Source organism: Gracilinanus agilis, chromosome 5 (genome assembly GCF_016433145.1).
Source record: "Gracilinanus agilis isolate LMUSP501 chromosome 5, AgileGrace, whole genome shotgun sequence".
Classification (NCBI taxonomy): Eukaryota; Metazoa; Chordata; class Mammalia; order Didelphimorphia; family Didelphidae; genus Gracilinanus; species Gracilinanus agilis.
Window position 1 is genome coordinate 294676777 of NC_058134.1, and position 13440 is coordinate 294690216.

General features: G+C 41.9%; 1 protein-coding gene across 2 annotated transcripts; it reads left to right on the forward strand.

Moving 5' to 3' along the window:
* Positions 1–440: 440 nt before the first annotated feature.
* Positions 441–11059, forward strand: ZNF641 (zinc finger protein 641). 2 transcript variants are annotated; one of them, XM_044678307.1, is made up of 7 exons: positions 441–774; positions 2056–2591; positions 4648–4858; positions 5903–5994; positions 7435–7564; positions 9445–9558; positions 10020–11059. In XM_044678307.1, the coding sequence occupies exons 2-7, from the start codon at positions 2190–2192 to the stop codon at positions 10862–10864; spliced, it is 1794 nt and encodes a 597-aa protein (XP_044534242.1). In that variant the 5' UTR covers positions 441–774; positions 2056–2189; the 3' UTR covers positions 10865–11059. The 2 variants fall into 2 exon arrangements, with proteins under 2 accessions (XP_044534242.1, XP_044534243.1); XM_044678308.1 differs by lacking the exons at positions 441–774; positions 2056–2591; positions 5903–5994 and having other exon boundaries at positions 4782–4858.
* The last annotated feature ends 2381 nt before the right edge of the window (positions 11060–13440 follow it).

Genomic DNA, 13440 nt, shown 5'->3' on the forward strand with positions numbered 1-13440 from the left:
TCCCTCCCCAGGTTGGCCAAAGGGAAATTTGCAAAGCCAGGGAAAGGTGGCCTAATGACTCCTGTGGCCGGCAGCCAAAAGTTGTGTCCAGTTGTGTCCAGTTGTGTCCAGCCAGTTGTGTCCGTTTGGGTATTTGGGTCTGGATGGGGTTGTTCGATTTTGCTCTGAAGCGGCAAATCCTCTTCATCTCCCAATTGTCTTTGGAATCCGAGGGAGGCAAGGCATAAAAAAAGGAGTGTGGGGAAAGGGGAAGGGGAAGGGGCGCCCGCACTCCCCGGAAGCTCTTCCCTGGTGGGCGAAACCGAAGCGTCCCAAGCCCACAGAGATGCCGAAACGTCCGGGCTCCTAGAGAGGCCGCCACCTCCCGGGTCACCGAGCCCCGGAAGTGAGCGGGATTTCCGTGCTGGCTGGACCCTCCGCCAGCTCCATCTGTAGGAAACCCAGGAAAGGTAGGGGCGGGCTGGAGACTCCGAGGAGGGGAGCCCCGGTCCTCAGGCCGCAGCCTGTTCCTCCTCTCCCCCGTGGGGCGTGTGGTGGAGGAGAAGCGGCCCCGCCCGGTCTCCTTGCCCGGCCTGGCCCGGCCCGCTTTCCGCCCTTCCCTTGTCACCCCCCTCTCTTTCCTAGTTGGTTCGTTCTCCTCTCTCTGTCCCGGGCTCCCCTTCTCCGCACATACTCTTGTCCACGTCTAGGGATGCTTGGCTCTGGGAGCACCTTTTTCTGACCTGGTTTACCATCCCCGCTCCCCATCCCCCAACCTCGACTCTCCCGGCCGAGGTGAGAGTGGAAAATTGGGGGGGGGGGGGGGAGAACTCGGCAGAAACACTTCTGGGGCCGAGGCCTGGGGAGGGGCGCGAGACGGGGGCTCGTGGGGAGCAAGGAGGCAGGGCTGTGAGCATTTATTTCTTGTGTGCCTGCTGTGTTCTAGCGCTGGGCATCCAAAGGCAGCTCTAATGGGAGAGGACTGGGCAGCCACCATGTACACACCTAGACCGAGTACATCAGCTCCACCCCCACCCCGGGAGAAGGAGAAGGCCCCGGAATCAAGGGGGCTGGGACAGAGTTTTTGGAGAAGGTTCAAGTTTAGTTGAATCTTGAAGGAAGCCAGGGGAGGAAGATGAGGAAGGAGAGGTGGAAGGGCACGGAGCATGGTGGGTTGCGTGTAAGGTGTAAAATGCCTGGAAAGGTGGATGATGGCCACCGTGCGCCATCCAGTAGTATTGTTTGTTTGTTTGTTTTTGCCTTAGTAGGCAAAAAAAAAAAAAAGGAATAAAATGTAAACGTGCCTGACATTTTCAAGTTTTTGTCTTTACAACACTCAATATAAACATGCAAATAAAACTAATACACCTTGAGAGAAAAAAAATTTTTTTCCCTCCAAGACATTTCAGTTTTAGCACTAATTTAAATTCTTTATAACACACACACACACACACACACACACACACACACACACAATCACCTACAGCACAGACTTGGACTAAAGTTTTGTAAAACATGAACTTCCTTTGGAAGTTGTGTGTCAAATGCCCTCCAGTAACAAGAGCAAATGGAATTATTTTTTTTCCTTCATAGGGTCAGGGACTTGTGATCTAGAAAGCTTAGATAACTTTTTACATAAACGCTGAACTGAGATATTGAATGACCAGAATAGTGTCAAAGAAGAGAAAGGGGATATATTGGAAAGATGGTACAAAGATGAAATGGATGGACTTTGGCAATGGTTTGGATAGACTGGGATTTACAGAAGTGGAAAATGGTACCTAGGTTGTGAGCCTGAGGGACTTGGGAGGATGATGGTCCCATTCCCAATAAGAGAAATTAGGAAGGTAGGAGGGGATGAGGGAGGAAGATAATTAATTCTATTTTGGAAATACTGAGTTTTAAATATCTATAGATTACACAATTCAAGGTGTACAGCAGGCCCTTGGAGATTTGAGAATGAATTATCCTGACTAGAGTGGTAAGGGCAGAATAAGTAGATCTGAGAATCATCAGATTAGAGATGATAATTATATACTGAATTTTTATAACTGGTGTATTTCTTTTCTCTTCCAGCATTCCATAGGGAAAAAAGCACCTCTTTCCCAGTTGCCTAAGTTCCTTGTGTAGGAGAAAAAGGAAGAAGAGTAGGGTCTGGAGCTTAAACCTTAGATGGAGTGAGACTATTCAAGAACCCAAAGACCCCAGATATGGCTTCAACCTTAAGCTCTCCAGTGCCACCATCCGAGGAGGTTCTTCAAAGGTCCTTGATAAAGGTCATGGAAGACTCTGTATGGGGACAGGAAGCCTCTCCAGGATTAGAAGACTCTGGCCCTGAGAGCTTTCGACAACGTTTTCGATGGTTTCACTACCAGGAGGCATCAGGGCCCCGGGAAGCTCATAACAAGCTTAGAGAGCTCTGCCACAGGTGGCTTAGGCCTGAGCTTTGCACTAAGGAGCAGATCCTGGAATTATTGGTGCTTGAGCAGTTCCTGACCATTTTACCTGGAGAAATACAGAATCATGTTCGAGAAAGATGTCCAAAGAGTGGGGAGGAGGCAGTGGCTTTAGTGGAGAGTTTGCAGAAGGAGCCAAGGAGACCCAGGCGGTGGGTGAGAAGGGGAAATCATGTTCTATGTGTAAAAGAAAGGAAGAATAGGGGTTGAGATTGAGGGGAGGAGAAAAGCAAAATGGGAATGTAGTATTTCTTTTGGGTTTTAGAGTGGCAGTAGGGAGGCAAAGAGGAATATATACAGGATATTTCTTTCTTTTTTTTTTTTAAACCCTTAACTTCTGTGTATTGGCTCATAGAGTGGTAAGGGTGGGCAATGGGGTCAAGTGACTTGCCCAGGGTCACACAGCTGGGAAGTGTCTGAGGCCAGATTTGAACCTAGGACCTCCCATCTCTAAGCCTGACTCTCAATCCACTGCGCTACCCAGCTGCCCCCAGGATATATCTTATATAGGAATCAATCTGGGATCTTTTCATTAGACCTCAGGTGGTCTAGATTTGAGAAGGGAACTTTTGTTCTGCATTGTGCTTAGAAGGTCTCAGACTTACCCTACTAAGTAGTGTGAGGAGTATAATAAATGAAATTAGCACATCATTACTTATCTTGGCCTAGTGGGTATTTGGGAAGATTACCAAGTATTTGCTCAGAAGATAACCAGGTTGAAATAAGAGGCCTTGTCGGTATAATTACTCAGGTTCTGTCCTGTTCTTTGGGAGTTTTCTCACTGTCTTCTGTTGCCCAGGAGTAAAATGAAAATCATAGAACCGTGAACTTACTGAGCAGAAATCACCCCTATCTTCAGGCAAGAATGTACCTGTCCTGTGTCTAAAAACTTCATCATACAAAAATTCTTTAGAGATAATCCCATTCTCTTCTCATATATCCTTTTATATATTTGAAAACATATGAATAAACATTCTCTTCTCCATAAAAAGTATACCTTAAGTCTTTTTAATTTTTGTCCATTGGTTCTGCTTTGCATCCTTTTCTTTTTTTTTTGGTGCTTTCATCTGGAGCCACTTCATTTTCACTGTATTCAAAGAAGATGATTTTAGAAATTTTATTTTTAATGTTAATTATTAATATTAATATATAATTAATAATAATTAATATATAAACATTAAATATAAGAAAATTAATAATTGTCTTAATATTAAGAAAACAGAAGGATCAATTCCTGGATATTACATATTGCACTTCATTTATTTGCTCTAATATAATGAAAATTAAATTCATTGTTCTTACTTTGTGATCCATTTTTAACATTGACATGTTTCTGTGGAAAATGAGTCTCTTATTGATTTTTTACATTTATGTCTTTCCCTTACCCATACTTAACTTTACTTTGCCTCTAATCAGCATTTCCTCATAGCTGTCAGAGTTCTATTCCTGCCTCTTACAGTATAGGCTTTTCTCTCTAATTTACTGAAATTTCCTAATTTCTTCATTTGGATCATATTAATCTTCAAAACTCCCAAGTGCTCCTGTGACAGATTAAAATATAATTGGGAGATGTTTGACAAAATAAATAAAATATAGTGCAACAAAAACAATGTTAATGTGTGGTTTTCTGCATCAGTTTGGGACTAGCAGGAATCCCTTTTCATTTGAATTTGATACCACTGATCCAAAGTCTGATGAAGTTGTCTCTGGCTTGAGATCCAAAAAGAAGGAATTATCTGAGACTTCCACCTATTCTTAAGCTCATTAATGATAATTTGACGTGAGATGAAATTAGACCTAGTCTTGTCACTATACTAAAAGGAAATTAAATTAGTCTGATTCCTCATAAAACTGTATTGCTTAGTGTCCATTTTATGTGTTTCAAATTGTTACTTTTCCCTTATCTTTTCAATTGGTTTTGTTTCATGAGGCATTTTTTTACTACTTAAAAAATATAGCTGTTAACTTTGTCCTTTCCAGTCTCCAGAAAGATACTTATTCCCTTATTAGTTATCCAAAATCATAATTTGAAGCTTTGCTATAACATCTTCAAATCTGTTGGGTCCCCAGGAAACCTAGGAAGGAACTTAACCAGTGAGTACATCTAGATTTAAAAATTCCTTTCCAACTAATTCTTTCCTGTCTGCTTGCCTTCATAGAAGTCAATTTCTGTATCTCTCTCTAGAAATACCACCCTTTTCTATTTTTCCAGGTCACAGTCTGTGTTCATGGACAGGAAGTGCTCTCAGAACAGTCTACCACATTGGGTACATTGAGGGAATCAGTAAATATTCCACTGGAGAGAACAGAGCCACGGGCTGAAGAAGAAGGCCAGGAAGAGGGACTGCAAAGCTCTAAGCTAGGACCATTGGAGGACTCCTGTTCTGATTCTGAAGAAGAATCACAGCCCGTTCAAGAGAGAGGTGAGAGTCAGCCGTGCACTATGGGGAAGGTACCAACTGGAATATTCAAAGCCTTATTTAAGAAGTAAAAGAAAAATTGTCCCAAATGGCTATAACCAATACCCAGAATCTGTTCTTCCTGAACTAGGGTTACCATAGGGCAGGGATTCTTAATCTGGTGTCTGTGAACTTGGTTTTTATCTTGTCTACATACATATACAGACATGTATATATATATGTAGGTAATAGATAGAATAGGCATATATTAATAACTATATTTCAATATACTTAGTTTCCTTTTTTATGCATTTAAAAACATTCTGAGAAAGAGTTCATGACACACAAGAAGTTAAGAACTCTTTCCTTGGGCTACAGGGAATCTTTTGTCTACCCTTGCCATTTGGGTAGATGTAAAGAACATTCCTTTTCTCCTCTATCTGTATCTATTTGGGTTTCTCTGCCACATTAATTATTATATATAGGTGAAAAATATTGATACAGAATGGATTGACCTGTCTGTAGAATAGTAATACAAATAATATGCAAATAATATTGGGGGGGGTTGGCACTGGGTGGCTCAGTGGATTGAGAGCCAGGCCTAGAGATGGGAGGTCCTGGGTTCAAATCTGACCTCAGACACTTCCTGGCTGTGTGATCCTGGACAAGTCACTTAACCCCCATTGCCTAGCCTTTACCACTCTTCTGCCTTGGAACCAATACAGAGTACGGATTCTAAGACAGAAGGTAAGGGTTTAAAAAAAATATTCAGACTGAATTAAAACCCCTTTTTTCCAGTTTATCTGAGAGGGACCTACTAAAGTCATGAACTGGCTAATTTAAAGGCTTACCAAGCTGAAAAAGGAAACTACTATCTGTATAATATCCTGGATCAGAGTGTTAAAGAATTTTAAAAGGGAATGATTCCATGATCCTTCATTCTTCTAATTCCTTAGCATTGGAAGCAGACTTTTCTGGGGGTTTGGGGTGGGGGGTGAGGTGGATTAGCCTCAATGAGAAGGGACATCCTTGGTTGGTCTCTAATGGCTCCTTTCTCCCTTCCCCCAGCTCTGCCTACTCCCCTGGTTCCTGTCCTTCCCCAGGAGGGGAGCACCAGACACTGGGAGATGGCAGCTGCACTTCCTGGGGCTGGATTACAGGTGGGCTGTGGTTTCCTCTTTTCCCACCAATGCCACAGCACTGCCTTAATATAGAGTTGCCCCACCTGCTTTCCCTTCGGAGCTTCTGTTCATCCCTCTCTGTTTCTACTTTCTAAGAAGCTTTTATCATTATCATGGTTATTCTTTAGATTTCATATCTACTGGTGGTAATCTCCTCAAAATACTGAACAGATACTGTCCCTGTCCTTGAAGTTAAATAATCCCCACTAGAAATATTGATGTAGAAGTAATAAAAAGATGGGAAACCCTTAGAGGAAAGGGAATATTTTAGTGGATGGCCTTATTGAGGATGTTACACAGTGATCATACTTCTCTGAAGGATGCTTAATGACTAGGGATCTTCAAATGAATCCAGAACATTTCTAGAAGAAGGTCTTGGTAATGGTTTGGGAGTATACAAAGTGGATAGGTGTGACTGGACTAATAAAAAAAGTGTCAAATTATGGGAAATAAGGAAAATGAAGAAGGTAGATGGGGATAGATTTAAGGAGAAAAGACATTAAAATCAAAGGCCTTGGGGAAACTGTTGGAAAAATGTTATAAAAAGTGTGATATGGTCAGAAAGTGTGACGGAGTGGATAGGAAGTCTGACTCTGAAAGAGTTCAGTCCCAGGCACTAACACATAACTGGCTTTTTGACTCTAGGTAAGACATGTAACTTCTGTGTTCCCAGGCAATTTTCTTAAGTTGCAGTGGCTTTTCTTAATTGGTAGAAGGAATTTCCTCCATGGGAATGCCTATATTAGTGAAATCACAGGCCCTGGTTCATTAAAGAAAAGAAAAGAAAAGAAAAGAAAAGAAAAGAAAAGAAAAGAAAAGAAAAGAAAAGAAAAGAAAAGAAAAGAAAAAGATTGGAGTAATAACTAGGGAAGGTTATTTTGCTTGTGCCATTCTAAAATGATAGGAAAGGGGCAGCTGGGTAGCTCAGTAGATTGAGAGTCAGGCCTAGAGATGGGAGGTCCTAGGTTCAAATCCAGCCTCAGATACTTCCCAGCTGTGTGACCCTGGGCAAGTCACTTGACCCCCATTGCCTATCCTTACCACTCTCCCACCTAGGAGCCAATACACAGAAGTTAAGGGTTTAAAAAGAAAAAAGAAAATTATAGGAAAGGGGGAGGAAAAGATCATGGGCAACAATTGCTCCCAAACAGGTTTTCTTAGGCAAAAACAGGGCAGATGTGAAAGATGACGTGAAAATAGTTAGCATTTCTGTGGGAAAGGAGGAGTGGGAGGTTTCTCCAGCAAAGTTCTTGAGAAATTCCCCCAGAGACAATAGATTTCTATTCTTCCTTATTTTCTAACCTGCTTATTACCCTTCCATCCTTCTTATACTCAAAAATTCATGGAATTCCTCTCATTGACTTCCATATTTGTACCAAGGCTGAATTATCTGACTAGAAGTTTCATGTATTATTTCAGGGCCTGGTAACAATCAAGGACGTGTCACTATGCTTCTCTCAGGAAGAGTGGCGGAGCCTGGACCCATCTCAGACAGACTTTTATGGAGAATACATCATGGAAGAAAACTGTGGAATAGTGGTCTCTTTGAGTAAGCACTAGCCTCCCTTATTAAACAGGCTGTCAGAAGGCTTCACTCAGCACAGAGAATTAATTCCTAGAGATTAGAGCTGCTCTTGCCACTCCTGAGGAAGACAAATCTGTTGGGGCTTTTTTCAATGCAAAGAATCTGTCACACCAAGGAAAAACCCACTGTTAGAAATCTGAGGTGCTTGGAAATGTTAAAGAAAAAAGCTAAACAAAAAAGTCCACAACAAAATTATTTTGGTTTTTAGGGGAAAAGGGTGGAAGAAAGAAAGTTTAATTTGTTCCTGTCTGAGACCATCCCATGTATTAACAATGAGGCAACATAAGAGAAGAGATGAGTCCATGGGATTGCATATCAAAGACTGCCACAGTGGAACAGAAGAAAGTGAAATGTTGATACCAGGGCTAATTAAGTGACAGGATAATCTGAAAAGATAGTGAGGCTACATACAGCACTTTGAAATAACTCATTCCCCAAATAATAAAGTCAAAAGATATCAACAGGTAGTTTTTTGATAAAGAAAGCAAAGCTGTCATATGAAAAAGTGCTCTAAATCATCATTGATTAGAGAAATACAAATTAAAACAACTCAGACATCATCTCAGACCCATCAGATTGGATAAAATGATAGAAGGGAGAAATGCCAAATGTTGGCAGGGATATGGAAAAACTGGGTTGCTGATACAGTTAGTACTTTGAACTAATCTAACCATTTTGGAAAGCAAACTAGAATTGTGCCTAAAGAGTTATAAAACTGTACCCTTTGGTCCAGCAGTACCACTGTTAGGTCTGTTTCCTAAGGTGATCAGGTGTCTAGCCAGCCTTTCCCTTTTCCCATGAAAATAGACACCCTGTGCCTGCCTTACAAGTTGTTTTCAGTAGGAGTCACGTGACTTCTTGTTGGGTTTAGTTTTTTGGGGTTTTTTTTTTTTTTGAAGTATGATATAAATATTGGTTTGGAAAGATTGTTGGAGAGCTTTGGGCTCCTAAGCCACCATCTTGGCCCCCACCTCTCACAACCTCCTCTCTCTTAATCATAGTTTAAATTAGTTCTCCTTGTGGAGTCTGTTCAGACCTAGCACAGCTAAAATCTTTTGCAAATGTTAGCCTCTCACAATGCCTCCTGGTTATGGTTTAGGCCAGTGATGGGCAAACATTTTAAAGAAGGGGCCAAAGGAAAGGAAAAGCTCATCTGTCAGTCTGTTTCTAAGGCAGCTCTTTCAAAGTTTCATTGTATTGTATCTTACTCATTGTTTTTGTCAGATTAGGAATAATGTTGGGCAGCCGGATAGAACATTTCAGGGGGCCACATCTGGCCTGGGGGCCATAGTTTGCCCATCACTCGTTTAGATAATGAGCTCAGAGCTCCCTGAAGGTTTGATTTCCTCCTAAGGTAATCAGGTTAAAAGGAAAAGAAAACTGGAAATTGAGGGGATTCCCATCAGATGGGAAATGGCTAAACAAATTGTGGTAAATAATTGTGATAGACTGCTACTGCACTGTAAGAAATGATGAGCAGATCGATATTAGAAAAACATTGAAAATGGAAGTATGCAAGATATGATTTTATACACACACACATCTTCCATATATACATATCTATCTATATGTTTACATTTACCAAATGATACCTTCTCTAGGGCAGAGTGGGGAAGGAGGAAGGGAGACAGCTTAGAACTTAAAATGTAGCAAAAAACAAAACAAAACCCGTGGTTGTAAGCAGAAGACTTAGCCAAAGGATAGGAGGAAATAAAAGCATGTATCAAGACCCTGAGTGAGCCTAATTTTCATTCACCACTATAGGGAATGAAGGGAACATTTATTTTATTATCTCTGCAACTCTCAGTGAACCACTTGATGTCCCCATTTCTGTCTTTCACCAGGGTTTCCAATCCCTAAAGTGGATATGATCTCCCAACTAGAAGGGGAAGAGCAATGGGTCCCAGACTCCACTCAAGACTTAGAAGAAAGGGGCATCCCAAGAATCACTTATCCAGGTAAGAGCAAAGGGGTTCAGTCAGAGGAATTCCATCCCACGTACACCTTTTGGCAGAAGCTTTAGACCCTTCCAGAGACCTTGAACTTTTGGATCTAGGCAAGATCCTAGTCCAGTGATGGGCAAACTACAGCCCCCGGGCCAGATGCGGCCCCCTGAAATGTTCTATCTGGCTGCCTGACTTTATTCCTAATCTGACAAATACTATGAGTAGGATTCAATACAATGAAACTTTGAAAGAGTTGCCTTAAAACAGACTGACAGAGGAGCATTTCCTTTCCTTTGGCCCTCTCTTTAAAAAGTTTGCCCATCACTGGTCTAGTTCTAAACCAGCTTTCTTCACTCTTATGGGAGGTTTTGTAGATCTGGCTGCCAACATAGAGCCTTGTATGTGGCTCAGGTTATGGGGTGTCCCTGTGAAGCCCCCTTTTCACGTTTGGGTTCTCCTTTTTTCTCCAACAGGAGATAGAAGTGAGTATGACGGAAACAGCCCTGAGCCGGAACCAGGATCGCGCAGTACATTATCCAGCGTGTCTGAGGATGCTTTTCTCTGGAGCTCAGAACGGGAAGGGGCCTGGGAGACTATGCCAAATAATGCCGTGGGAAAGAAACGGAGCCCATCTGCTCCTCAGAAAAATGATTTCCCAAGCATTCTCTGTGATATGGGGGCAGATTCCTTGTTAAATTCCCATACATGCCTTCAGTGTGGGAAACACTTTGTGTGGGGTTCTAGCCTTGCTCAACATCAGCAAACACACACAAACGAGAGGCCCTATAACTGCTCCAGGTGTGATAAGAGCTTTGGATGGAGACATCACCTGGCTCGACACTTGCAAACACACATCCATGAGAACCTCAGCAGATTCCCTGTCACTGGCAAGAAATTCCAGTGCATTTCTCACTTGGCCAGTCCCCAGAAAGTCCATATCCAAGGGAAGAAACTCCCTAAGGCCAGAAAGGTAGAAGAGGCCCCGCAAGCCAGGAAGCAGTCATGTATTCCATCAGGGTTGAGGCGCCATGTGTGTAGTGAGTGTGGGAGGAGTTTTGGAAGAAGGCACCACCTAGTGAGGCACTGGCTAATTCACACCGGGGAGAAGCCCTTCCACTGTCCTTACTGTGAGAAGAGCTTTGGCCAGAAACACCATCTGGATAGACACCTCCTGACCCATCAGGGGAGTCTCAGAAGGACTTGGAACAGAATGACATCACTTTTAAAACCTCCCTCTGCCTCCACTAGGGCAAGCCTATCGGGATCATCCCAGCTGCTGCCAGGAGATTTCCTAAAAGGGCTGTCCCTTCCCTTGTGATCCTTGTCCTCACTGTTTGAATGGACTAGACAGTAAGAGGAAGAAAGCAGGAGAGCCAATGGATCTCTGGGACAGTGACCCCTATACCTATTTAGAAAGGTAGGGATGGTGTTGGTCAATCTGCTCTCTTCACTATTCAACTTTGACCCCATTGGGAATTTTTTCTTTTCTGAAAAATAGAAAGTCCTCATACCATTCCCCCCTGTGATAGGATTATAATGTTCCTTTACCCTTGGAAACCTAAGTAGGGCCTAGAGATAAAGAAGCATTTTTATTACCTTCTCTTGACTATTGATATGTCTCTATATGTATCTGTGCACAGGTGCTTGCAGAAATTTTCTAATGGTGAACCCTGTTGCATAGTAGATTTTTTTGAAGAGTTCTAGAAACAAGGAATTTGTCATTAGTTGAAAGAACCCTGATGCTTGGAAAGCTTAGCCAAATCCAAATCAAGTTCCAGTGCTAGGGCTAGATGGTGAGATAGAGTATAAAGCTTATCCCAGGGGCAACAATCAAGGCCCAGTTGTGGGTGGTTACCTTTGTTCATCTGTACTTGTAGTTACTCCTGTCTACAACTTCTAGGAATAGTCACCTTGCTCTTAGCTGAGGTTTTCTGAATAGAGGGAGATGTTCCTTCCTTTTAGTAGATTTCAGGGGAACGTGCAGAACAGATGTGTGCTGTATGGGCATTATCCTGAGCAATAATTGAGGGTAACAAACTACATTGTATTGGCCCGTTGTTCTCATTATTGATCGACTTTGACTTACCCCATCAAAGGAAGAAAGGCTTCTTGAAAACCATCCTCTTGATTCTGATAGCAGAACTTCTGGAGAAGTAATTGTAGGTGAGCTTTCTGGATTGGTCTCTGCTTTCTGACTCAGGAGATTTCTAGGGACTTCATGCAATTTGATACTAGCTTCTTAGCTCTAAGATGATCAGTATTGTAGTACTTACTGGGTTGGTGAATTGTTTGGTAGTTGTTTTTGTTCATTTAAATCTGTTCTTTTTGTAATCTCACAGTGACCTTGCTTGTAAAAGCACATGGAGGTAGGAGGGAAGGGAGAAGAAAAGGATATACACTATGAGGGAAAAGGGTGGAAGAATTAAGATATATTATTTTGATGTATTTTAGACCAGATTCTTCTCTATGACATTTTTTTTAAACAACTGGGAAAATTAACCAGATAGTCATCAGGAAATAAGCTGAAACTATCTACTTCCATGAACATTCTGTTGCTCATGAAAGACTGAGCTGATGAGAACATCAGCCCTCTGGATGATGGGGAATAGAAAAGAGGAGTAGCAGACTATAGGATAGGAAAGATTCTCTGAAAACTCTGCAGTCCTTAAAGATGATCAGAATTGGAATGGAGATCAAAGATCATCTTGCCTAATCTATACTTGAACCATTATCCTCCTCTAACGTGTACTCACAGCCTTTCAAGGTAACCCCTTCCATTTCTTTTTTGGACAGTTCTAATTGGTGGGGTATCCACTGGTCATAGAATCATAGATCTAGAACTAGATAGGACCTCAGAAACCAAGTCCAACCACTTCATTTTAGAGTTGAGGAAATTGAGGCCTTTGGAAGTTGTGACCTGATCAGGGTCATACAAGGTAGTAATTGCCTAAGGAGAGATTTAAACCTAGGTTCTGATTCCAGCCTAAGTAGGAACCAGATCTGTGACTGATGAATAACTGCATAAAATCTTTGGTTAACAGACTGAATAAAATCTGTGGAAAAGGCTTAGTCTTGGGGATAAATACAGACTGATTTGGTATAAATAAGTCTTAAAATCCTATGGATGGGGGGCAGCTGGGTAGCTCAGTCTTGAGAGCCAGGCCTAGAGACGGAAGGCCCTAGGTTCAAATCTAGCCTCAGACACTTCCTGGCTGTGTGACCCCATTGTCTAGTCATTACCAGTCTTCTGCCTTGGAACAAATACATAGTATTGATTCTAAAGCAGAAGGTATGGGTTAAAAAAAAAAGTCTTCTGGAAGAGCCTGGGTCTATGATGAAAGATCCCTTTTTCTTTTTTGCCTAGAATATAACTAGGTAAATCCAGTATTAATAAATCTGTTTATCTCTATATACTTTAGTAATCCATTGATCCTTGATTTTAGGGGCTCCCCTATCAGTGCAAATCATAGTTGCCCAATGCTTTAAACGAGAGTTTCATAAGTTGCTTTGTTTATAAAAGTTATTTCTTGGTGACTTTCATTCTCTTTTAACAGTGAGGCTGATTTTGATTAGCCTCTGGTAGAACTAGGAGTCTTCAGGACTTGCCAGATTGGACTCTATTATCCCAGCTTTCAAGAATCTTGTTACCATATCATAAAGAAACAATAGGAGTAGGGTTTTTATGGAGATTAAAAACGGCATTAAGTTTGGGAAGTCCTAAATGATACATATTACCACCAACCAAAGGGATCTATGAAGTGTAAAGAACCATTGTGCATGTCACTTTCCCCAATTTATGGTCCCTTTATTTCCTTCATGTTCACTCAGTTCCCATCCCTACTCCCAGGCAAATTGCCAGCAGTTGGGGGAATGCTAATTCCATGCCCTTGTGAG